The 27,381-nt window shown below is 41.8% G+C and overlaps 1 protein-coding gene across 2 annotated transcripts in view; it reads left to right on the top strand.

The window, feature by feature from the left end:
* The first annotated feature begins 822 nt into the window (after positions 1-822).
* Positions 823-27,381, top strand: part of HELB (DNA helicase B) — a 37,850-nt gene continuing 11,291 nt past the window's right edge. The window contains exons 1-6 of one of the 2 annotated variants that reach the window (XM_048835836.2): positions 823-1,210; positions 9,919-10,299; positions 11,002-11,231; positions 17,223-18,101; positions 19,111-19,282; positions 20,344-20,485. In XM_048835836.2, coding sequence (XP_048691793.2) covers positions 1,012-1,210; positions 9,919-10,299; positions 11,002-11,231; positions 17,223-18,101; positions 19,111-19,282; positions 20,344-20,485 — 2,003 coding nt within the window. In that variant the 5' untranslated portion in view covers positions 823-1,011. Of the gene's footprint in view, positions 1,211-4,711; positions 4,890-9,918; positions 10,300-11,001; positions 11,232-17,222; positions 18,102-19,110; positions 19,283-20,343; positions 20,486-27,381 lie in introns of those variants that run through there. The other variant, XM_075124375.1, reaches the window with a different exon arrangement.

Below are 27,381 nucleotides of genomic sequence, written 5' to 3'. Positions count from 1 at the left end.
TATGGGGCAATGCAACACCACCACAACCTTAAAATGGTGCCCCTTTACTATCAGCAGGTTTCAGAGTAGCAGCCATGTTAGTCTGTATCCACAAAAAGAAAAGGAGTACTTGTGACACCTTAGAGACTAACACATTTATTTGAGCATAAGCTTTTGTGGGCTACAGCTCACTTAATCGGATGCATTCAGTGGAAAATACAGTGGGGAGATTTATATACACAGAGAACATGAAACAATGGATGTTACCATACACACTGTAAGGAGAGTGATCAGGTTAGGTGAGCTATTACCAGCGGGAGGGGAGGGGGGGGGGCAACAGGACCTTTTGTAACTATCAGCAGTTACTAGTCCCTCACCTCTCTCCCCAACAGAAGCTGGTCCAATAAAAGATATTCGCTCAACCACCTTATTTCTCTCTAATAGCTTGGGCCCAATAGCTTACAGCAAAGCTTTAAATAGCTTGTGAGCATGGGGTGGTGCTGCACTTTTACAGAGCAGGCCCAACAGCGGGCTAGGCCTTGTCTGTGAGCTGTAGCGAACAGGATACTCGCCTGCCAGCTTGGTTTCCTCCCTCACACTACTACAGCCCCTACTGTGGCCGCCATTGTGTAGATCAATGAAAGCCAGATCCCCCCCGCAAGGCCAGCAGCTTCCTCCCAAGGGAGGGCCTGGCACGCGGGGGCGGAGAGGAGAGAGGGACCCTATGCAGCTTCCAGTGCACTTATTGGAAAATCCGGGAGGTGGGCGGGTAGGACGGGGAAGCGCAGCCACCGTCTCACTACGCCCCCCCAAGGCGGGCAATACCACGGGGCGGGGGCAGTGACTGAGCCCTGACCCCCCCCCTCCGCGGAGGGGGAGTGGCTGGCGGGGCCGGCGCTGAAAGAGGCGGAAGGGCCTGGCCTGCTGGAGAAGAGGGAACAGGGCTCAGCGGCAGGACGTGCGGCCCCTCAGGGCGGGCGCGGCGGGTTGGCTGGGCGCGCCCAGGAGGCGGCGGCGCTGCGGGGAGGAAACATGGCCCTGGCCCGCGGGAGGACGCGGCCCGTGAGCGAGCTGTGGGGGGTGCTGCTGCCGGCGAAGGGCTTGGAGACGGAGGTGGAGGAGGAGCAGGACGACCCGGACCCGGCGGACCCCGACCCGCTCTTCTTGGACGCCTCCGAGCTGTGCAGCAGCGGGCGGGTGCTCCGGGCTTCCCTGCCCGCGCGCCGAAAGGGTGAGGAGCGGCGCGCCAGGGCAGGGAGACCCTCCCCGCGAGCCCGCCTCCCTCCTGCCTATGGGGGGCGGGACACGGCCCGCCTCGTCCCTTCACCCCCCACCCGCTCCCTCGTAGGCTTGAGTGTCGGGCAGTGCCTCTGAGGGGGCTGGCAGGGAGGGTTTTGTTGTGTATTTCGGTGACACATTTACCCAACTTTCCGCTGTTCCTCAGTGCCTGGAGTAAGCCAGCGGTGGGGCACTTTCCTTTCCCTCAGCCCAGTGTTTCCCCCCAGGAATTGAAATTGTGTGTGTGTGTGCTCAAAAAGATGGAGGGGGGTGGTTGAGGACTGATGAGGGGTGAGACCATTAGGGTGAAGGTGGGCTTTATGGCACCATAGTAAAAACTGAAAAATGTTTCATGACCATTTTATTAGATTTAACTCATGTTTTTAAATCCTCACACAAATGAAAGTTGGCTACACCTATAGCACCCACTATGATGTGCTATAGCTACATCCTTCTTGGTTTCTTGTAATTTTGCACAGCTCTGTTAATGAACTTCACAAATGCAGTGCATTCATTTTTGGTGGCTTCTCATGTGTCTGGTACTTCCAGTCCTTTGTGATAGGCTCATGGTCAGACAGAAGGTGACTTCTTTCAGAACACAGAATTCTATTCAATGAGGAAAAAAGAACGCTCAGCTGTTGTGACTGGGAGTAGCAAGAGATGAATTCCTACTTTCATCCCAGGAAACAGCACAAAAGTTGGGTCAAACCACTGGTGATGATAAGAAGTTGAAGTCCAATCTTCATTTGTTTGTCATATGATATTCCACTCTGCATTCAAATTCTCTGTTCTGTCCTGATAACTTGGCAACCCCATTGCAGGTAGTGCGTCACACTGTCAGTGTTTTATGAGACGGGCATCTGTAAAAGCTGCATAGAGGTTGAGTAGAATCCAGAAGTTGCTGTTGTAGAGATGTAAGAATCAATCTGTGTACTTTACGTTTTAAGCTGGCTTAACAAACACTTCTTGTCCTCTTCATTTAAGTGCCCTAATTAGTCAACTTCTGAACTGAAGTCTTTACTTTTTCCAGTACTTTTTTAATGGATCGCTCCCTGATTGAGCCAAGTTTAGCTCCACTGTTGGACAGAGATCTACTACTGTTGTAGCAGATGCCTGGATGGCATTGTTTAATGACCCAAGTGATTTCACAGTAGACCTACAAAGGAGAATGGCTATTGTCTTCTCTGAACTTAGTAGCAAAAGTAGTCCACTAGTGTCACCACTTAAATCTGTCCCATCTTGGTAGATACTTTCCAAAGCCAATAATAGTGGTTACAGTAATTTTAAGACAACAGCCAAGGATCACTCATGAAAACGCCAGCGGGTTTTCCCAAGTTGGACTAATTTGAACTTCAGTCCCAATGTATCTTCTATATTTTCCAAGACATTCAATCCTTTGGAACTCTTCCTGGAAAAAAAAAAAGTATAATGAACACACTAAATTTATAGCTTTTTAAGTGCCTTTTGAAGATTCTGCAGCTCATATTAGTTCTAGTTGGAATAGATGGCCTCTGCAGTGTGTATAGGAGAGATTAGAATTACACTTTTCTCTGAGCAAAGCTGGTACTTCATTATGACATTCAGAGAAGTTTGCAGTTCCATCAAATGCTTAAGCAGCCATCTCTTTGGGGTTCAATTTACAAGCATTCAACTCTTCTAAGATGTGGGTTGTCAGAGATGCAGCCAATGTGTCTTCTATAACCTGAACGTCTAGAAATTCATCTACTGGCCTACCACTGACATCAAGATAATGTACGCAGAGACTTAATACTTGGTCAGTGAAGATCCAGAGTTCAGAGGTGCTTTCTTTTCACATGAGTTCACCTCCCATCCTGGGAGGGTGTGGGAGAGAAGTCCTCTTGCTCATTCCTCGAGCTACTCATGCTGGCTGCTCACTCTGGCTACTGTTGTTTGTCGTGCCACTGTTCGCTCCACCTCTCCATTGCCGATGGCCCTGAGACATCACCTGCTACTGCTACCATCTGCTACTGTGACCTCGACGAGTTGGTCTCTTGAGGTTCCACCCAGCTTTCAGTGATTTCAGTTCTCAGTGGGGGAACCTCACAGTAAGTGCAGGCTGAGCTGTTTCCTCGACAGAAATGCTGTCCTGCAGCAGCTCTAAGCACTTAAAACTGATTATTAGTGAGTTCAGCTCTAGTGACCACTTAAAACAAAAGACTCTCTATGGAGCCTAATAAGCTCTATCTTTAAATAGGGGAGAGAGGCAGGTCAAATAGTGCCTGTGACTCTTAGGCACAACCCACATCACCAAGCAAAACCCATGTCTCCTCCCCCAGGCTCTGCCATCCAAACCCCTTGCTTAGTGAGTTCAGTTTAGTTGAGGGTGACCAGTGCTGAATATGTAATGAAAGAGGTGCTGGGGCTCAAGCAAGTGCTCATTCAGACCTTGCTTACAAATCATAATTTGAAATTATAATGTTGGCCAACATTGCCAAAATGAATGCGCTGACAGTGTCAGAAAAAACATCAGCTGTGTGAAGAAGCTAGTCTTTGTTCAGGCTTTTCAAACCTAGTATACTTTTTCAGGTAGAAGTATTTTATCTTACACTGAATAGGCTTCTAAAGTGTGTATTAATGTTTCAGTTTCAATTTCAATTCAAATTTCCTACCAAAGACTAAATTAGCAACACTGCTTGTAACTAGTTAACCACTGGGAGAGGGGGAGTGTTGGGGAAATTCAGGGAGGGTATACACCCCCACTGGGGGGGGGGTGTGTGTGCTGTAGGGAAATCTCTACCTCGGCCTGCCTCCCTCCCTCCCCCAAGGCTTCCCTGGCACTGGTTTCTCATGGCTCCTTTGCAGGGGCCTGCCCACGGTCCTGTGGCTTGTAAAGCTTTGCTTAGAGTACTGTATAGGAAACAGATGTTTTTAAAACTTGCATTAGCTAACTTTTGAAACCCACTTAACACCTAATATAGACATTGTTTAATACCTTTACAATCATATTAGCCCATCTGTAGTGGGGGTGGTTACACGCTCCTGCCCTGTGGGGCTTAAAAGTCAGCCCTGGGAGAGAGCTAGGGCTGAGGGCAAGAAAATCTAGGCTGATTGGGGAAATGGCTGCTGCTGGGCCTATAAAGGGGCTGCTAGGCTGAAGCTTAGCCAGTCTCTCTCTGCGTTCAGAGAGAGAAGGGCCTGGCTGCAGGGACCTGAGGGAGTACCTAGGTTGAGGGGGAAAGGCCAGGGGAGCTCTGGCCTGGAAACCCCTAGGCTGCATGGCCTAGATTAGGGCCTATTAGGTACTGGGGTTGCAAGGCGGCAGCCCATTGGTAGACAGAGGCAGCAGGTCCCACCCCCGCTTGCCGGTGATGAGTGGCTGGTACACTGCAGTCTGCCCTGGGGAGTGGGACTAAGCAATGACTGGCAGTAGCCAAGACTGAGACGAGGTGGGGTAGTGGGTGGGGGTTCCCCAGAGAGGGGAGACCCTCAGGGATTGTTGGGGTTTACTGCCAGGGGGCAGCACCCCAGTGGGAGGAGGCACCAGGTCCTAGGAGGGACCGGGCCCATTGGTAAGGCAGATCACCAGATGGCAGAGGGTGCTCCAGAGGCTGACAGTGCTCCAGAGGCTGACACGCTAATTCCCGCAGACGAGCAGGAGGAGGCACCGCCGGGTGAGTCCGCTCCATTACACCATCACAGTTTTAAAGGTGGTAAACTGTGTCAATCATAAAATCGTAGGACTGGAAGGGACTTCGAGAGGTCATCTAGTCCAGTGATTCTCAACCAGGGTACGCAGAGGTCTTCCAGGGGGTACATCAACTCATCTAGCTATTTGCCTAGTTTTACAACAGGCTATGTAAAAAGCACTAATGAAGTCAGCACAAATTAAAATTTCTTATAGACAATGACTTGTTTATACTGTTCTATGTACCGTACACCTGCTCTTAAAAAATCCCACAACTTCCCTAGGCAATATATTTCAGTGCTTAACCACCCCAACAGGAAGTTTTTCTTAATGTCCAGCCTAAACCGTGCTTGCTGTGACTTAAGCCCATTGCTTCTTGTCCTATCCTCTGAGGTTAAGGAGAACAGTGTTTCTCCTTGAAACAACCTTTTATGTACTTGAAAACTGTTATCATGTCCCCTCTCAGTCTTCTCTTCTCCAGCGCTAAACTAACCCAGTTTTTTCAATCTTACTTCATAGATCATGGTTTCTAGACCTTTAATAATTTTTGTTCTTTGGACTTTCTCCATTTTGTCCACATCTTTCCTGAAATGTGGCGCCCAGAACTGGGCACAATACTCCTGTTGGGGCCTAATGAGAGTGGAGAAGAATTACTTCTCATGTCTGTCTTGCAACACTCTTATTAGTACATCCTATAATAATTTTAGATTTCTTTGCAACAGTGTTACACTGTTGACTCACATTTGGCTTGTGACCCATTCTGACCACCAGATCCCTTTCCGCAGTACTCCTTCCTAGGCAGTCATTTCCCATTTTGTATGTGTGCAACTGATTGTTCCTTCCTAAGTGGAATACTTTGCATTTGTTCTTATTGAATTTCATCCAGTTTACTTCAGACCGTTTTTTCAGTTTATCCAGATCATTTTGAATTTTTATCCTATCCTCCAAAGCACTTGTAGCCCCTCCCAGCTTGGTATTGTCAGCATATTTTATAAGTTTGCTGTCTATTCCATTATCTAAATCATTTGATGAAGATCTTGAACAGAATCGGACCCAGAACTGATCCCTGCAGGACCCTCACTCAATATGCCCTTCCATCTTGATTGTGACCACGGATAAGTACTCTCTGGGAACAGTTTTCCAACCAGTTATGCACCCACACTATAGTAGTTCCATTTAGGAGCTAGGCGCTAAGTGGGGTTTCATATGTCAATTAACTTGGTCTAAAAGCCCTACATTTTTTTTCCTAGGCCACATCTGTGATACGGGTACTTTAGCAGCCAAGCTGCTGCACCATGGCTATGTCAGCATAACCTTGAGTGTAGATGTAGCTTACAGCAAAAGAAGGGATCTTTTCATCATTGGAAGAACATCACCTCTCCAAGAAGCAATTCTTCTGTCAACCTAGTTTTGTCTCCGCTGAAGTTTATGTTGACATAGGTATGGCACTTGGGGTGTGGTTTTTTTTCCACACAACTGAGTTATTTAGCTATGTCAATGTAAATTTGAGAATCGGGCTTGCTCTACATTTAAAACTGATATTGGCATAGGTATGTCGGTTAAGAATGTGATATATTTTTAACACCATAGCTGTATTGGTGAATAAGTACTGGTGCAGATGCATCTTATACTATCCTAAAACTGCATTAGCTGCTATAATTTATGTTGTCTCTCAGGGAATTGGTATAAGCTCTACTGGCAAAAGATAGAATCATAGAAATGAAGGGCTGGAAGGGACTTTGAAAGGCCATCAAGTCCAGTCCCCTTCACTGAGGCAGGACCAAATAAACCTAAACCATCCCTGACAGGTGTCTTTCCAAACTATTCTTAAAAATCTCCAAGATGGATACCACAGCCTTCCTTGAACTTAACTACCGTCGTAATTGGAAAGTTTTCCCTAATATGTAACCTAAATTTCCCTTGCTGCCCATTTAAGCCAGTTACTACTTCTCCTACCATCAGTGGACATGGAGATCAATTGATCACCGTCCTCCTTCTAACAGTCAGTAACATATTTGAAGACTGTTATCAGATCTCTCCTTAGTCTTCTTTTCTCAGGATTAAACATACCCATTTTTTTAACCTTTCGTCATAGGTCAGATTTTCTAAATCTTTTTATTATTTTTGTTGCTCTCCTCTAGACTCTCTCCAGTTTGTCCACATCTTTCCTAGTGTGTGGTGTCCAGAATTTGACACACTATTCCAGCTGAGGCCTCACCAGTGCTTAAGAGAGCAAGACTGTTTAACTCCTGTCTCTTACATAATACGTTCCTGTTAATACACCCAAGAATATTAACTCTTTTTGCAACTGGATTACATTGTTGATTTATATTCAATTTGTGATCCACTACATCCCAGTTTCTTTTTAGCAATACTACCACCTAGCCAGTTGTTCTTCATTTTATAGTTTTGCATTTGATTTTTCCTTTCTAAGTGAAGTACCTTGCGCTTGTCTTTATTGAATTTCATCTTGTTGATTTCAGACCAATTCTCCAGTTTCCAAGGTCATTTTGAATTCTAATCCTTTCCTCCAAAATGCTAGCAGTTCCTCTCAGCTTGGTGTCGTCTGCAAACTTTGTAAGCATACTCTCCACTCCGTTAGCCAGGTCATTAATGAAAATACTGAGTAGTACCCGACCCAAGACTGACCCCTGTGGGACCTCATGAGAGACCCCCCTTCCCTCCCCCCCCCCCCCCGTTTTGACAGTGAACCATTAATAACTACTCTTTAAGTATGGTCTTTTAACCAGTTGTCCACCCACCTTATAGTAACTTAATCTAAACTACGTTTCCCTAATTTGCTTATGAGAATGTCATGTGGTATTGGGTCAAAAGCCTTACTAAAAACCAAGATATAACATGTCTACTGCTTCCTCCCATCCATTAGGCCAGTAACCTTGTCAAATTAGGAAATGAGATTTGGTGTGGCATAATTTGTTCTTGACAAACCCATACTGGCTATTCCTTTTAACCCTATTATTCTCTGCCTGTATAAGTGTGTCTATACTAGGAGGGTTTGCCAGCATAATGTTTCTAGTTTTGATAAGGACTAAGTCAAGTTAGAAAAAACCTTTGCCATTTCTGTGGGGCTGAAGAGATAAGGAATTTGTGACTTGTTATGGCAATACTAAGTCATATTTGTTTATTGCCATTTGCTCATCCTGTGAGCTGTTTTGCAGTATGTGAAAATCTCACAAATTTTCCCATATCATTTATAAATACTCATTTATAACCAAATTATGGGAAATGTTCCTAATTCCTTCACTTGGCTCATTATTTTATGAGTTATTAAATATTTATCACACTTAAGTGTAGAGTTCAATGGCACCCTGACTTTTTTTTTTTTTTTTTGTTCCCTATTTGCTAAAGAGACATAGGTGACCAAATAGACATAGATGGCCACTAGACTAGTCCTTGCCTGTTTCAACTTTTTAGCTATTTAAATTATTTTAAAGCAGGGAACTGAATGTCCTGTATGAGCTCCTGGTAGAATCTATGCTTTAAAAGCATAGGCCCCAGTTCTACTCTATTACATCAGTCCAGCTATATAGAAATTGGCCCACAGTGTGATAGGTCTTCAACTTTACCAGCACCCAGGAGCACAGACTTAAATGTTTTCCTGGCTCCTTATATGTTTCTTCCACATATATGGTTTTCATTGCCTGAAACTTCAGATTAGTATATACATTAGAAGATTTATTAAGACATTAGACTGAAATAACTACCAAAGAACAACTACTTCTGTTGTACCCTGAAATTCTGCTGAGCTGCTAGCTAGTCAGTCTGGCCTGGTGTACGTTTAAAAGTTAGGTCAACATAGCTACTTTGGTCGGGGTCGGATAATTACATCCCTGACCAGTGTAGCTATGCTGATTTACCCCCAGTGCAGACACAGCTATGTCAATGAAAGAATGCTTCAGTCAGTGTAGCTACCATTCCTTGGGAAGGTGGTGAGCATACTCTAGCGGAAAAACCTTTGTGTTCCCTATGCCTGCTCTATGGGTTTATGCTGGCATAGCTATGGCAAAGTAGCTATGCCAGTATAGTCTCTATAGAATAGACCTAGTCTCTAGGTGAGAATGTCTAATACCTGACCATTGGCTGAGTCTGCCAAGTTTGCTTCTTGATTTTTCTGAACCAGATTATCCAAAAGTTTTGGATTTTCCCTGAGACTTTACAATAATTTAGTTTCTACTGTATTATATTTTTTAAGTTCTTACTGTTTCAATTGGAATAAAAAATGTGTAGCTTACTGGCTATATGGAGCCTGCCTGATGTGTATTGCAAAGATAGTGTGTTCAAATCCAGTTATGATTGTACTTTTATTACACACTTTGTTCTCACTTGATTAGTGTGATTATCAATTAATTCTTGTCACTTTTGTAACAAAAATAAAATGTGAAAATAGTAGAGTTAAGCTGTATTCTCTTTCCCTGACCTCTTTCTACTTGTCTGTCTTTCCTTAGATTGTGAGCTTCTCAGAGCTGGGACTGTCTCTGCTTTGAATGTTTGGAAAGTACTACCATAAACTAATAACAAAGCTTATATTAAAGTGTATACAGCTATAATATAGCAAGGGGTTGCATGTCTTTTATTGCAATCAAAATGTCCAAGAACTCAATGATTTTGGACAAAATATTGTCATTTTTTTTAAATAATGAAGTTAAAATTAGTTTTAAGCATATCGCCAAAAACATAAACTGTAATTGATTTAAATAGTGCAAAATCTGACTATTAGTAAGCAGCTTTAACTGCTCATACAAATAATTCATACCACAAAAATTATTTGATGTATTGTTGACTTCAGCCACCTACAGGAACATAAGCATGATTTTTAAATTGATTATTTGATTATGTCTGAGGTGTCTTTTTTTTTTTTTTAAACTTACTACTGTTAAAAGCAATATTACATCTGAAAATTTTTAAAATTTTTTTGGTTTGTTTGCTTTTACTTAGCGAATTTGTTATGCAAAATGCAATAAAGTTTTAAACAAATTGTACTTTTAAAATTTCAGTTATAATACAGGATGAAAGATCCCAAAAGACGTATGAAGTGGTTGGATGTTTTCCATTGGTTGGCCCTTGGTGGAAAGTTAATGTTAAAGTTAAATTGGTGGAATCAAAGTACTTTGTGCAAGGATATCCGTCATACTTCTTACGAACTGATATAGGGGAAAACCAAAACGCAATTTTTTCACTCTTTTTTAAAGAGTGTTGTGTTCCTGACTATTTTATAGAGGAGTTTTTTAAGTGTTTTTCTGAGAGATCTTCCCTGAACTTCAGAAACCTTGAAGAAAAACTTAATCAGTTTCAAGAGTCGAAATTAAATCTTCAGAAAGGGAACAAATCTATTGAGACGAAAAATTTTGATATTTTTTATTATATTATGCAATCATGTAAGTATAACTTATATATTATTGGATTATAAAAATAACAGAGTTATGCTTTTAAGATTTTTATTCATGCTAATGTGCTGGTAGAGCATGTTTGTAAATCAGTATTGATCCTGCAAAGATTTTTTCCTGAGCACATAAAGGGGACTACTCCCTTGCTTGTAGTTAAGCATATATGCAAGTCTTTGCATGACCTGGGTCTTATACCATATAGATGGAACAGGAATCAGTTGGAGGGGGAAAAAAGGAATAGTAGAACGCACTTAAATGAAGATCTGTTAAGAGTTAACTTCCATTTCACTCAAAAGTCCTGGCAGTTCTGCTTAACTTGACATTTGATTGAACTAAAGATGGGATGATGTTTCAGGTTACCAGATTTTATATATATATATATATATATATATATAATACTGTGAATGTTGTGTACATATCAGGGCAGGTAGACTTGACTACGAATGTGAAACTGACTATATACATAATTCTGTCAAATGCACAATTTAATCAAAGTAAAAAAATATTTTTTTAATCTATTTTAGTAATCTTACTCGTATCAGTAGTATATAAAAGCTTTTTCAGACAGAAAACTAAAGAACCAGTTTTGTTTACGTTTTTTGGAATAAAGCCTAAGCTAAGTAATTGAATTGCCTTCTGCGAACACTTTTTGTGTATTAATAAATACTTTCTTGGTTTGTGATGAATATATAGTTACAGGAAAGACTGTTTTGGTAGCTTTGAGTTTCCCATTGATAATGGAGTTCCTGCCAAGACTTCTACCACGTCATTTTTGCAATATTATGAAGGCGGTGAGCTGGCATAAAGTGACCAAACAGAGCAGCAAAAGTGATGAAAAAAAAAACGTTTCTCCTGAAGATGAGACACTGCCAAAATTAGATGAGATGTTAAAAAATGAGCCATGGAAACTTGGATTCAGCAGGGTAAGTAACATGAATTAATTGCATTTTGATCATCATAGAATTCAGTAATATTTGCTCAAACTATGACCCTTGGTTATTTGAATGGAGGCTGATTCTGAATGTTTGTTTTTGAAGAGAGAGAATTTTTCTCTCCAACACCATCCTGGGCAGCTGCACTAAACGGAAACCTTCTGGATATGTCTGCAGTACTTGTAGCGGGGCTCGCACCAGTGCACTAAAAATACCTGTGTAGATGTTGCAGTTGTGGGGAAGAATCCTAGAATATCAGGGTTGGAAGGGACCTCAGGAGGTCATCTAGTCCAACCCCCTGCTCAAAGCAGGACCAATCCCCAATTTTTGCCCTAGATCCCTAAATGGCCCCCTCAAGGATTGAACTCTCAACCGTGGGTTTAACACGACAATGCTCAAACCACTGAGCTATCCCTCCCCCCATGTGGGCTTCAGAGCCTGAGCTTCAGCCTGAGGCACAACATTGAAGCACTGTCCATGCTGCTTTAGTACTCTAGTGCCAGCATAAGTCTGTGGATCCCAGGCTGTAATGCTTGCTTCCAGATGCAGTGTAGACATACCCACTGGGTCCAGGAATACCTTATCTATCCTTGTTAGTATTCTTCCTAATCACTGTGCAACTGTTTCTAATCTAATTTAAATATAAAGCAATTATTCAGTTTCTTGGTATACTGCATGGAAGAAATGGAAGTTGCTTTCCAGTTGGGTGAACATGGGGAGTTTCAAATAAAAGATACCGAGCTCCTCAAGATAATCTTGGTTTCCCACTGCAGTAAGGCACAGTGAGGCTGAGTAAAGGTGCTGTGACAACCATAGTTAAGAGTTTATTGTTAATGTAGATTTCCATGTACATATCTATATAATAAGACTCTGAAGCCTAAAATGTCTGAGTCAGTGTGAAGAGATGGAAATAGCTACAAGTGTGGAAGAGAGCTCTTTTAGTTTAGAATAGTATTTGTTTAACCTTTTTTTTTCATTTGCAGACCCCTAAAACATTTGAAATGGAGGTACAGACCCCTTTGGAAATCTTACACATAGTTTGCAGACCCCCTAGGGGTCTGCAGCCCACAGGTTGAAAACCACTACTTTATGATAATGACAACTTTTCGCGGACCCTATAGACATAATTCGCAGACCCCCAGAGATTCCTTGATCACAGGTTGAAAGCCATTGGTTTAGAATATCACCAGATTCAATCATCACTGGAATTCATGGTCTGTTAACTTAAACTGGATTGCATCAGCCATTTCTGGCTCTTATGAATTACGTGCCTTTATGAATTATACCTGTGTGATAGCATGGGCTTTCAGCTACTAGTATTGCATACTAACTTACTCTACTTTATATTCTGGCTTCTTAAGCATTCTCCATATAGTCACATTAGCAATTCTTCTTAAGTCAGTATATTTTAGATGTGAATCATTTCTCTGTAGTTTGAGTTTTGTAGCTTACTTCCCATTATAAGCAGAGCTGGCTGGGAAACCAGATTTCAGTTCTGCAAAAATTTGAGTTTTCAGAAAAACTTAATCTAGAATTTGTCATAAATATGAAGGGAAGGGTAACAACCTTCCTGTAATACAGTACTATAAAATCTCTCCTGGCCAGAGGCACAAAATCCTTTTACCTGTAAAAGGTTAAGAAGCTCAGGTAACCTGGCTGGCACCTGACCAAAAGGACCAATAAGGGGACAAGATACTTTCAAATCTTGGGGGGAGGGAAAGGTTTTGGTCTGTCTGTTCTGTGTGCTTGCTTGACTCAGATCAAGGAAGCAAGCAATCCAACTCCATTAGAATTAGTAAGTACTAGCTAGGGAATGCGTTAGCTTATTTTTTGTTTTGGCTTGTGATTTTTTTTTCTCTGTGCTGAGAGGAACGTGTATTCCTGGTTTTCTTTTTGTAACTTTAAAGTTTGGCCCAGAAGGAAATCCTCTGTTTTTGAATCTGATTGCCCTGTAAGATTATCTTCCATTCTAATTTTATAGAAGTGCTTCTTTTACCTTTTTCTTTCTAATAAAGTTCTGTTTCTTTTAGAATCTGATTGGTGTGTGTTCGTGTTTTTTTGTTTTTTTTTGTTTTTAGTGTCCTAAAAAAACCAACGGTTGGTCTGTGCTAATCTTGTTTGTTCTCAAGCCTCCCCAGGAAAGTGGGTGTGAGAGCTTGGGAGGATATTAGGGGGTAGTAAGAACTCCAAGTGGTCCTTTCCTTGAGTTTGTCTAAGTCACTTGGTGGTGGCAGCGTTACCAAATCCAAGGTACAAGGGAGAATTTGTGCCTTGGGGAGTTTTTAACCTAAGCTGGTAGAAATAAGCTTAGGGGGTCTCTCATGCAGGTCCCCATGTTTGTACCCTAGAGTTCAGAGTGGGGAGGGAACCCCTGACAAGAATCCTAACAAAAGTTAGAAAAAATTGGAAGTATTCATGGAACTGAAATCTTACAATTTTTCTTTTTAAAAACACTAAAATGTGGTATATTTCATTTTGGAAACACTCTCTAGGATTCCCAGCTGCCTCCCTTGTGGTTTGCAGGGAGTCAGGGACCAGGGGTGGGCAAACTTTTTGGCCCAAGGGCCACATCGGGGTGAGAAACTGTATGGAGGGCTGGGTAGGGAAGGCTGTGCACATGTCCCCAAACAGCCTGGCCCCTGCCCCCTATCCGATCCCTCCCACTTCCTGCCCTCTGACTGCCCCTCTCAGAACCCCCCACCGCTCCCCGAACCTCTGCCCTATGGGACTCCCTGCCCCTTATCCAACGCCCCGGCCCCCTTACCATGCTGCTCAGAGCAGCATGTCTGGCAGCCGTGCCGCCCAGCCAGAGCTAGACACGCCACCGCTCTGCCCTGCAAGAGCGTGCAGCCCCGCAGCCCAGAGCACTGCCCGTGTGGTGGCGTGGCTGTGGGGGAGGGGGAGTGGCTGGGGCTAGCCTCCCTGGCTCAGAGGCTCCCACGGGCTGTAGTTTGCCCACCTCTGTCAGGGACCCTGGATGCTGTTGACTGAAATTTACATTGTGATTCTTGTTAGTTTCACTGAATAGCTGCAGTGAAACTGACCAGACTCTTGTTGTCATGTCAGTAGTTATCTTCTCCAGCACCAGATTCCTGGAAGTCAGGCAGCTTGGGTTACCTATTAGCCTGAAAGCCTTGGGGTTCTTGACTCTGAGGCAGTCCACATTGCAGGCTGACCCAGAGTGGCAGACCCTTGAAGCCCAGATCCCCAGCAGCCCACCAGACATGCTGCAGGACAGCTGGGGGTGTGAACTGCTAGGAAATGCTTCAGTTTCAAAATCTGGCTGGATGATAGGTTTCCATCAGAAATTTGTCAGAATCAAACTTTCTGTAAAACATTTTAATCAAGTCTGCAAGTTTAGACAAAGTTTTGCTGGAATTTTTCCAACCAGCTTTAATTTGTGGTTAGTCCAACTCAAAGAGTTAACAAAGTTAGCCTGTGTATTTGCCTTTTTAGCACAGTGGGGGCTGTATCCTTATTTGGGCACTACCATGTTATAACTAGTTAAAATAATAAATACTATGTTGGTGTGTTTATGTAGTCCATTACATATGTTTCAGCAGCAAATAATTATAGATTTAAAAGGGGGGAATAAAAGCTTCCAGGTTCAGAAAAAAATATGCATATTTTAATACCTGTGTGTGTATATATTTGGTGATTTAAAGAGACAAACTGTAATGCTGAATGACTAGTGCAAGGGCAGGTCTAAAAGAGAATGTTTCACCTGTTTGTTTAATGGTGTAGTTTTAAAACTGATCTAGCTAAACCAGTATAAATGGATATGTGGGCACTTCAGTTTAAGATGGGCATATTTTGGTTCACTTTAAATTGATTAGGAATTGGTTTAAGTTTAAACTGAAGCAAGCTCCTCTTAAACCACAGTGAAAGTGTTCTCACAGAAGTTTGCAGTGGCTTAGGGTATGTCTAAGCTAGAAATGCTGCAGATACACCATGTTCGTGTAGACGCTTACTACAGCTATGGAAACAGTTCTTCTGTTGCTGTAGTAGATCTGCTTCTCTGAGAGGCAAAAGCTTTTGTTGACCTAGCAATGTCTACACTGGTGCTAAGGATGTTGGCCCTACCACTTTTTTGTCAGTAAAACTTTTGTCCATCGGAGTGAGGGGGGGGGAAAAACACACCCACAATGGACGTACGTTTCACTGACAAAAGTGCCAGTATGGACAGCGCTATGTTGGCGGGAGACGGCCTCCCGCTGACATAGCTGCTGTCGCTTGTTGAGAGTGGCTTAATTATGCTGACAGGAGAGCGTGTGCGTGCTCTCTCTCTCCCCCATTGGCATAGAGCAGCTACATGGGGAAACCTTGCAGCTGCCGTAGTACAGCTTTGCCGCTGTAAGGTCTGTAGTGTAGACATCGTCTTAGTTTGGCTTAACCATGTTGCACAGGGTATGAAAATTTTCATAACCTTGAGTGATATAGTTGAGCCAACCTAACTTTGTACTGTAGACCAGGTCATAGTTAAATGTATGTAACTATGCAACTATTCTGTCTACACAAAGCCTAAGAAAGTTAATGTGATAATGATGAATGACTTATACGTAAATTGGGAATCAGCAGGATACCTAAACTGTGCATTTCCAGACTTCCTGAAGGCTAAGATTTCTTTAAAGATGTAGACTTTTTCTTAAACGAACTCTTGTGAAACAGTTTCAACTTTTTAATACTTAATTGTTTGTTTTTTTTAATGTGAATTTGGTATCGAGAGATCAATACAGTATTGGCTTGGTATTCAGTTGACATAACATTATGGTATTGTAAATTTGCTATTTAAAAGAAATAGGCCAGCACTAAACTACAAGAAATAAAATAATTCTGGAAGGGACGATGGTAATGAGAAACAAAGGATTTTTTAAAATTTTTTTTTTTTTACAGTCTTTACCATTATTTTTCATCTGTTAGTAGCTTTTTCTCAGTCTCCTCTCTTTTGACTGCAGCTCCACTAAATCTGTTTAATTGCATGTCATTGAACAGACTCTGCAGAGCTGGTGTGTACATGTCAGGAATCAATGGAGCAGTCACCTTGACATTTTACTGTGGAGATATGATCTTAATTTTCTTTTTAAATTTAATTTACTACTGTTCCCTTTTAAAAATTTTTCCAGGTAACTTTATAATATGCTTTTAGAACGCTTTTATATGTAAAATAATTTGAGAGGTCAATGCTTACTTTTTTGTGGGGGGGTGTTTACAAAGATCTCAAAACGGAAACAATTTGATTCTCGATCACTGTTTTACCATTGTCTAGTCTGTAATTTCAAAATGGCTGTTTTGTGAACTCTTTCTTACAGGCTATTGGTCCTTAAAGTGAAGTCAGCTTTTGCAATGAGGATATGACTTATTAGGATGTCCAGTCCCATTTGAGTGCAAATAAAATAATCCCAAAGTTTATAAGTAATCCACTTTTCCTAAATCTTTGTGTGCTCTATAAGAAGAAAGGGAAAAATATTAAAGCAATAGATGTAAGCCCACCGAAAGGAAGGAAAATGGCAAAGTAGGATGAAATGGTTTTAATTCACAATCAATATATTGCAGCAAATGAGATCTTATTTGCATGTGTGCTATAATGTGTACACATGCACTCAAATATTATCACATGTATCGTATTATTCTGTAGCAGTTTGCTCTTTTATTCGGCTTGGTGATAGTTTGGGTAGAATACAGATTTGATACAAGCCTCTTTTCTAGTACCCAATTTCTGTTAGTAATTTTTTTGTACAATGGTTCAGTTTTCTACAACAAAATGACAGATGGGATTGATCAAGCCCCCTCTTGCTTTGAAATTCCTTGCTTTGTTTGGTTTGAGAAGGTAGTATAGCTAGAACTTGTTAAAATTTACGTATTGTCTATACTTCATATCTTCTGAATTATAAATTTGTATTTATTGACAAAAGCATTAGTTCTGCAGTTACATACCAATATCTTGTGGAATAATTTAAACTTTTTTCCCTTTTTGGTGGGAAGATAACCTACACGGAACTGAACCTTTCCAATTGTGAGGCAACTTGGGAAGCCTTCTGTCAGTGTGATCATCTCCTTGGGAAGATTCCTGAATTGCAGAAGAATGCATTAATAATATACAATAAGCTCAAGCAAAGATGTAGAGAAATGGGGCATACCTATGAAGAACAAGACATTTTGACCTCTTTGGTTTCTAAAGATATGTCCATTGAACATGCCTGGCAATCCTTGAAATTTATGAAAGATGAGAAGATAGTGACCGGTGAGAAGAAACTGGTATTTCTTTCTCATCTTTACAAATCTGAAAAAGACATTGCACTTTCTGTAAATCATCTAATGACCAATGACCCATGGCAGTTACGTGTTGATGTGAGAGAAGTACTTAATGTTAAAGATACCACCAAATCAAAAGCAAATGGAGATATTAAAATAAATAATACTCAGCCTCCTGAAACAGAGCAAGTGGAGGGCAATAATGCCCCAGATATACAAAACAGTGACCGTGATTTTCTTCATAATGAACAGGTATCGGACATAGAAACTACAAGTGAAGCAGAAGTGGACCCAGATCAAATGAAAGCTGTGGAAATGATTTGTTCTAATCCAGTGACAATCATAAGTGGAAAAGGGGGTTGTGGGAAGACTACTGTAGTTAGCTGCCTTTTTCAGTATTTAAAGCAGGTGGAAAAAGAAGTGGCAAGTGCTTGTAATGATTTTGAAAAGGACCTGGATGCATCTGCTGAATGGCATACCTTTAATCATTTTTGTCAGGAAAACATTTGCACAAAAAACTTTTTAAATGTTTTACTTACTGCACCTACAGGAAGAGCAGCTAGCCTGCTGAATGAGAAAACTGAGCTTCCTGCTTACACTCTCCATCAGGTATATAATATTTGTGCATTCTCTCTCCACAGATCTTTTAGTATAGTCCTTATTTTGTTCAATAATCAGATTGCTAACTGAACCTCTTATAAATCTTTTAACTGTTCATAATAGTGTTTAAGCACAGCTTGTCCACATTTAAGAATCAACCTTGTTTTTCAAAAGTTTACAAGTCCGACTTTTTATATCATGTCAGCTGCAATTTTTGGTCGCCTTTTGTTTTAAATGTGTGTTACGGTACCTTCTAGAGGCATAAAAATGATGAGGGGCTTTCAAATGGCTTTTGTCACCAATTCCATATATCCTGAAAAGTCCATAGTATTTAAAATTAAGGGCAAAATTCTGTCTTGACATCTGTGTGGCAGATCTCTCTCCAGTGCCCAAAATACACCAAAATCCCATGGATATTAAGAGAGATGGATTCCCCATGTGTGTAATATTTTCCTATTTATTGTAGGTTTTTAAATTGGGCTTGACAAAGATCAGGCACAACACAAACTTTGCCTCCAGCAAATACACTGTTAGTCTACCAATCACCTTTCTTATCAAGAAAATAGATGCTCTTTGCCCAAAAGGATAGCAGACTCTGTTATATCAGACCAGTGCAATAAGTGAATTACATAGTTGAGGATCTTCCACTTCATGTGCCCTTCCACTAGTCTCCAACTTTCAAATCTAGAAATTATAAAGAGAGAGCCAGCTGACCTCCTTTTGTTTTAGGGCTCTATATTTGAGGATGTTCTTGTATATGCCTCTGTATAAACAGTTTTAGTTGATTCTTCTCTGCTAAAAATGTGCTCTGGAGGTGTGCACGTGATTATTGGAGAGTAGGATTGAACCTTTTGAACCTGTAATGATTCAGTTTCATCATGTAAACTGAGATGATGGCTGTAGTACATACAGCATGGAAGATCCCACATTTTACTTGTTATAAGGAAGTTATTTAAATTTGATAACTTCAGTTGTTTCTTGAATGGAAGTTAAATTATTTATTTTGATTGGTTTCTAGGTCATCTACAGTTTTTATTCATGGAGGTTAAAAGACGGACAAATGCCGTGGAAGTTTTCTACTGTGACAGTTCTGGTTGTGGATGAAGGGAGCTTAGTACCTGTACAAACGCTTAGTTCAGTTTTAAAATTGCTGTGTGACCACGCTCAACTTGCCAAGCTTATTATTCTTGGTAAGTGAAGAGCAATAGTGTAAATTTAGTATAATTTGAAAATTATTTCCTGAGTTATGCAATATGTGAGAGAACTTGCTGTGTGTTGTGTGTTTTATAAAGCGTAGTAGTTTGAAAATAATTAGTGGAAAGAAATCCAGTAGAGGTATGATATGATCACAGGTAAACTGATGAGGCTGTAATCTCTAGGGCCACCTGAAAGGCATGTTCTGTTTCATAGATTTTGCTACTCTTGCCATAAAATCATAGATGAGATGGAAAATAATTACATCCTCCAGCCTACCACCCTGCCAGTGCAGGATTATTCTCTATTGTCTATCTCCTAGTGTTTTGTCTGGTTCTAAAAGTATTCGATAATGAGGCTTTCACCACTTACTTTCCTTTAGATTTTTCAACAACCAAAATAACACATCTTGTTGTTAGTAAGTTTTTTCCCTCAGTTCTTTAACACCGCTTGAAAGAGAATGTTGACAGCATATGAACTCGACAGAAGAAAAGTAAAATATTTGATTTTTAAGGTAGTTCAGCCAGTCAGATCCGGAACTAACTTGTTTTTAATCTAACAAATAGAACAAAGTAGCATGAAAAGAAATTAGGATTTTGTACTCCTGTGCCCACTTTTGGAGATCACATTTTTGTCCCACCAAAACAAATGCCGTGATTTAAATGTATAAATTCCCATAGACAAGTCTGATTTAGTGTTGACATTCACCATACAGAAGAGACTTAACAGGATGGCATGTCATCAAGTACTAGTGGCTTTTTGAATTGGGAATATAGAACATGCTCTGAACAATGATTTTAATGTATTATATACTGAAGGGAATACAATTAGAACTATGCAACAACCTGATTCAAAGAAATTCCATTTTGGGATTCTTGGAGAGAAGCATAATTTCGCATAATTTGTATTGAGCAGGCATGTGATAACTCTGTCTTATATTATAATGGAGGTCAAGTGCATATTTCTTTTCACTACTGTATTTTTGGAATATTTCCCACAGATACTATGTTCACTGTTACCACTGATCACAAATGCTATTAATCTCTCTCCTCTTTAGGTGATATTAGACAGTTACCCAGCATTGACCCTGGCAACATGCTCGCTGATATTTTTGAGGGTCTAAAATCTAGAGGCTGGTCTGTGGAACTGAGAACTAATCACAGAGCTGAGTCTCAGCTAATTGTAGACAATGCCACAAGGTAGGAATTTTTTTGTATATGCTAGAGGAATTTTTTTATGGAAGTCCTTTTTATTTAGTCTGCAAAATGGTAGTGGCACTGAGACATACAATAGAATTATGTGACTCAGTGTTTCTGTTGCAGATCTCTTACATTCATAAACCTATAACTCTGGAAAAGAAATTACAGCTGAAATATGCACACCGAGGAGCAATTTGAACAAAAACATTGAGTAAAGTGCGCAAAGTTTTTTTTGAATGATAAAAGATGCATATTAAATAAAAAGAACCCACCAAAATTGGAGACTTTCTTGTTCACTCTTTATAAATATAACATTTGGTCACACTGATGTCAGTGAGACTATTCATGTGAGTTAGTGTTTGCAGGCCCTGATCCTGTGAACATTTAGGCACATGAGTAGTCACAGTGCCATGTTAGGGGGCTTATTCCTTCACCCACTTACTTCCCTGGTCCTTCTCGCATGAACAGAGAGCAACAATACCCAAAGTCCAAAGGTGCAAACAATTCGATGTTTATTGGGGTGAACTTCCAGCAAGCATGATTCCAGTTTCCTTCCTTAGTATCCTCCTTCCCAACTCTGACACCACAGAGCCTTACACCTGTGTCCCTGTTCCCATTCCTGCCCTTAGCCAAACATTATTCCAATTTCCTTACCCCCATTCCCTGTTCCCATTTCCCCCTTTAGCAAAACATGATTCCAGTTTCCGCACCCCCATTCCCTGTTCTCATCTCCCCCACCCACACACCCATGCCCTCCCTCATTGACTACAGATTATATAAAGAAAAGGAGTACTTGTAGCACCTTAGAGACTAACCAATTTATTTGAGCATGAGCTTTCGTGAGCTATATACAGATTATATAGTAGAACTTGAGTTCTGCTTAGCTATACCTTAACCAATCATTTTCCTGAAATTTAACTAACCAATCCTAACATATTGTAACATGATTATGTAACCAATTATATCCCACCACCTTAATTAGTTTACACCCAGCAAAATTAATTATACAGCAGACAGGAACAATCACAGAACCAGACAGAGATTATACAGACAAACAATAGCAAAGTGAAGGAGTACTTGTGGCACCTTAGAGACTAACCAATTTATTTGAGCATGAGCTTCCGTGAGCTACAGCTCACTCCTCTGAAACCTGTCAATAGCAAAGTGGGAACTATAATGACAAGACAATACAGAAGTGAGGATTTCACATCCCAGCTATTGATAAGTGAGTTCTTTCCAGACAGGATGCTATCAAACTAAGTTTCCTTTTACATTTTCTAGGCACTTCCCTTTCTCTGGAGGTGATAGGAATACAATCCTGTCATGATAGTGCCTAACAGCCCAATAGCACCTTATTTCAATGTGACTAGTTTGGAATGTGAGGATGTGACCGTTCGCTTCCCAGCTTATGGCTGCCTCTGTTGCTTAGCCAAAGGCCTTAGCCTAAGAACAGGGCCTCAGACTGTCACAGTAAGAAAAGGCCCTTACACCAGCAGACACTGGTTTTGATTCTTTCTTTTATGCCTCTATAACTAGCCAAGTGATAAGAATACACCTAAATTCTTAGAGTATAGGCCTTTACAGACAGACCTGAAGATCTATATCCTAACACTCCACCCCTTTTTTCTTTTTCTTTTGGGATCCTCCTGCCCAGGTACCCCTGGAAAAGCATAGGACATATGGCGACACATTTCCTGATAGGGCCAGGCATCAAGGTGGAAGGTGTTGATATTCCATCTGTCCCACTGCCCCTTGTGTAGTATAGTGCCCTGCACCTTCTCTCATACGGGCATACCACACCTATTCCAATTAGTGTTCCAGACTTCCCATTGTAGCAGGCCCGAGAAGGTTGGGTCCGGGTTGTCTAGTACACTGTAGGGTTTGGAGGGCTTACTACATTACCTATAGATTATCTCCATATGCAACGTAACATAAGTACAGTTAACAATACAAAATCCACAGCAACACTGAGTCCTGACCACTGCAGTATGGTCCAACATCCGAGACACCCCCAAAACACTGCCTCTCCTCCTTCGACGAAGTCACGATCTTATGTGTCCAGTTGCTGGTAGTTGCAACAAGCTGCTCCTGCAAGTTTTGCATGCTTTTGTCCATATCATAAGTCCATTGAATGTTCACAGAGAAATGGGATATTGTCCAAACCAGCTTGACCACTTGGTATGGAATCAGGCAGTATGCCCTGGTTTGATTATTCACAGCAATAAGATTCACAGATCCATTTGTGCACCAAAGTCCAGACAACAGCATGTAAATGTGTGTAGTTTGGTTATGGGCTGGTATAATTGTGCCCCCAGTAGTATGTACATTCCCAGCAAAACACCTTATACACAGTACACCTAATTGTCCACCCCTAGCATAGGCTATTGATCTTGCTCCTCTATAGTCACAGGAGAGGGGCACATCCAAACATCTTCTATTGATTTACACTATTTTACACACCCCTCCATTGATTCCCAGTGAGCTCCTCCCCTCCTCATTAGTTCCATAGGGCTTGTGGGGGCCACCTTAGTTGCCATTCCATTTCCAGATACCACGGTAGCTATTACACAGGTGCTGGCCTCCTAGTTGAGCATTTTGCATTCCCATACACATCCCCCCCCCCCCCCCCCCCAAGGTCAGCCTTTTGAAGCCATCCCCCACCCACATCATGAGGTTTTCTGTTCATTAAAACACAACAATGCTAGCAACAAGACAAACGCCACAAAACCTAGATCCATGGTATTCTGAGTTATTCTTCCGCTGGCGCCAGCTTGCTTGTAGAGTGTCTGAAAAAGAAAAGAAAAACAATTTCCACTGTCCTGGTGGGGACAGACTATTGCATAATAATAATAATAATAATAATACCAACTTTCTTTTACAAATTTCCTTGCTAATAGCAGGGAAAACAGAAGAATTACTTCCAGGCTGTCCTTATTTTGTTCTATAATCAGGCTAGTGAATTACCCCACTCACTGGTCATTTATGAAATTCATGAGGTGGTGTACCTCAGTTTCCCCTCTTGTACAACAGGCCATGTTTGCAATAGTTTCTCTGCTGTACCAAGCTTTAAGTTTATTCTCGGGTAATAGCTGAGACACAGCTTCAGATTTTAGCACTGTATGCACACACACACACACACCCCTTAAGGTTAACCTGTCCCCCTTATTTTCAGGCTTGACTTGTTTTTTTCACCTCCCTTTCCTGGAGGGCCTTAATCTGAGTCTTCCAGTAGCTTGTTTGCTGACCAGTTGTATTCGTTATTTGCAGCTCCTTTGTGCCCATCAGCTAAGTAATTTTCATTTACACAGAGGCTTACTAGCTTGCTTCTGGATCCAAAGCGGTTAGCCGTTTAGAGAGTGTCTTAAAAGGGAAACATTCCACTTCCACTAGCGTTCTGATTACTTTCCACTTTCATCTCCTGCTCCAAAACAAACAGATCTGAAAAAGAAAGCACAACCTATTGTGGCTCCTTTTGGAGCCCTATATGGATTTTAATGAAGTACCATGTTTTATTTGCATTTCTTTTACCCCTTCTCCAATATACACTGCACATGTCCTGGGAAAGTGCACATTCCTTCCATATAGTTTAACCTCCATAACATTATATTAGCCATATTAATTTTACACAAGGTGTAACTGCCTCCCCCATGCCCACAGAGTTTTCATGCACACCCACCAAAGCAACAATCTAATCCCCCAGAGCCATCCCAAGGCTCAGTGTTCCCATCATTCCTCCCCTTTTCCTTTTCTTTTACCTGTGCGCACACACACAATTCTCTTTTGCCTAACATCCCTTGCACTGTGATTATTCTTTTTACACAACTGTACCTCGATTACACCTTGTACAACTAGAGACAACCAGGAGCAGCCAAGTTAAGTTCCAATAGAAACCCCTTACATCCTTTAGTGATTTTGATTACATTACCCAATAGTCAAATAATTTTGATCAGATTCTCGCTGCCTGCTGCCTGCAGCAGTCCCTTATAGACCCTAACATGCCATGGGCCTTGATTCTGCAAACTGCTCTGTGCAGGGGGACCCCTCTATCCTCATGAGCAGCTTGCAGAGTGAAGGTTTTGTTTGCAACTAGTTTTGACTTGCTGTATAAAATTTGATAAACATGGTCAGTACACTTGTCTTTATTCTGACCTTTCATTTGCAATTACACCTTTATCATGGATTTGTGGTAAACTACCATTTATAAACAGGGTGGATAAAATCAATGACTTAAAAAGAAAAAACTTTCAAATTTAATTGAAAGACATTTGTCATCTTAAAATAAACCTGTTTACAAATGAAATTTGCAGTGATGACAACCTACGATCAGGCCTAAATTTATTATCTGTTAAAATAATTTAATTAAAATAATATGTTGTAGCACTCAACCCTCCTCAAATGTTAATGGGTTACAGGTTGCCTGCTCTTTTAACTATATACAGAATTGGGGCAGGGAAACATCTTTAACTTTCAATTCATGCTTTATTAATATGCCACAGGGTATTGCAGTAAGTATCTGTTATTTCTAGTCTTTACAAATGGAGTGAATAAGGTTGCCAACCCTCCCGGTTTTGCCATGAGTCTCCTGGAATCGGGCTCTATCTCCTGGAGTCTACTGCAGCCAAACTGGGAGATTTTAGGCTGCTAAAAGTCTGGCGACGCAGCGGGGGCCCAGGGCTAAGGCTGCCTGCCTGCCCTGGCCCTGCGCTGCTCCCGGAAGGGGCCAGCATGTTCCTGTGGCCCCTGAGGGGGGGCAGGGGTCCCCAAGTGCTGACTCCACAGCTTTCATTGGCCAGGAACTGTGGGCAATGGGAGCTGCAGGGGCAGCCGCATAGGGGCCGCAGGGACATGCTGCCCGCTTCTGGGAGTGGCGTGCGGATGGGGTAGTGTGTGGAGCCTCCTGGCCCCGCTTATTTCTGGCAGCTCCCAGTTGGTGGTGCAGCGGGCCTAGGCAGTCTCCGCTCCCATTGGCCGTAGTTCCTGGCCAATGGGATCTGTGGAATTGGCGCTCAGGGCATGGGCAGTGCGCAGGGCAGGGACATGCCAGCCACTTCTGGGAGCAGCGCAGGGCCAGTGCAACCAGGAGCTGCCTGCACCCCAACCCCTTGCTCCAGCCCCGAGTCCCCTCCTGCACCCAAACTTCCTCCCAGAGATCGCACCCCTCACTCCCTTCAGCACCCCAATCACCTGACCCAGCTCTGAGCTCCCTTCTGGACCCTGCACCCCACACCATCTCCTGCACCCCAAACCTCTGCCCCAGGCTCAGCTGAGCCCCTTCCCACATTCCAACCCCCTCGGCTCCAGCACAGAACCCACATCCCCTACCACACTCCAAACCTCTGCCCGAGGTGGGTGGGAGAGAGCGAGCAATAGAGGGAGATGGGATGGAGTGAGCAGGGCAGGTCCTCGGAGAAGGGGTGAGGCAAAGGGCAGGGGCGGGGCAAGAGCATTTGGGTTTGTGTGATCAGATGGAAACCCAAGGAGCGAATGCTGGTAGTTACATTTTTTCCAAATATCAGTACTTTCAGTTTTTGTTGTGAAGAAAAGCTTTTCCTTTACTACTTTTGGTTTCAGTTAGCTAGCAGGTGCAAAGACAATATTTTCTTTATTTGGTCTAGCTAATTCAAAGTTGAAAAACTGACTGGGAATAAAAAAACCAATGGAAGAGGAAACCAACCTTGTCTTTTCTAATCTATGAATAAAAAACATGTGAGAATGAGCTCTACTAATTCTACAAATGTGAAGTTGATAGGGCTAGATTTTGAAAGGTATTTAGGCACTTTAACATGCAGATAGGGGACTAGAGAGATTTTCAAAAGCACCTGAAGTTAGGCTCCCAGAGGGATTTTCAGAAGTGTCTATCTGCATCTTTAGGGACCTAAATATCTTTATGCAGGGTTCACGTTTTGTATCTTGTGCGGGCTAAGCTTATTGCACTCATCAGGGGCTTTTGGCATCCCTCCATTGTAGCCCACAAGCTGTTTGTGTGCCACTTTTGCACTCCCCTCTTTCAGGAAATCCTTGCAACTTCTCCACCATAGCTGGGGCTCTGTGGCCCTTTCCCCCTATGCCTGGGCTCTGTCTCTCCCTGTCACATGCCAGGATCCTCCAATTTCCTCCTCTCACTACAAGGGTCTTTGTGCCTCATTCCCTCCTCCTTCACATACCAGGGTCTCCCTTTCTTCCCCCCCCCCCCCCATGCTAGGGGCTGTGTGCATGCCCCCACCATTCTGCTCGTCTTCTATTGCCTGAATTTAGGTGTCAACATGTTAAACTCTGTTGGGAGAATGTGCAGAGAGAAGTTGAGTATTGTTATGCTGGAAAGCTTTAATGGTGCCATCAACCAGTTCTTTGAGTTATAGACAGTTGCAGAGGTGCTTGAAGCAGGGGCTATGCTCACCAGATGGCAAGAGCTCCATGTGTCATCTTATTTTTTCCCCTTTCAGTTTTCCAATTTTCCAAAAATCGATAGGATTATTGCATATTATGCCTAGAATATTCACTGAAATTTTCGAATTGATCCATATGTGGCATTCAAAAGTTAATACTTTACAGACAGACAGCAAGAAGTGCTATTGAGTTGATAAGGCATAGACAAGTTTTTGGCTCAAAAATGGCCCCTGTTGACCACAAACAGTCAATTCACTAATTACAGTTAATTCCTCCTTTGTATAATCAGTTATATTTTGAATTTAAAACTGTTTTGGTAAACCTTTTTTTCTGATGTATCCAGCAACTTTTATCCAGCAACAGTTTTTCTTTAACTAATAACCATTTTAAAATGCTGTTTTTGTGCATTTTTAATTCTAATGTCCATTCAAATGCAGAATGACACAAATCCCAAGTAAAAAAATTATCCTATAGCAAATAAGACATTTGTCGTTCACCATTTTCTAACA

This window comes from Caretta caretta, chromosome 1 (assembly GCF_965140235.1).
Source record: "Caretta caretta isolate rCarCar2 chromosome 1, rCarCar1.hap1, whole genome shotgun sequence".
Taxonomy (NCBI): domain Eukaryota; kingdom Metazoa; phylum Chordata; order Testudines; family Cheloniidae; genus Caretta; species Caretta caretta.
This window is presented reverse-complemented; position numbering and strand designations above follow the sequence as displayed.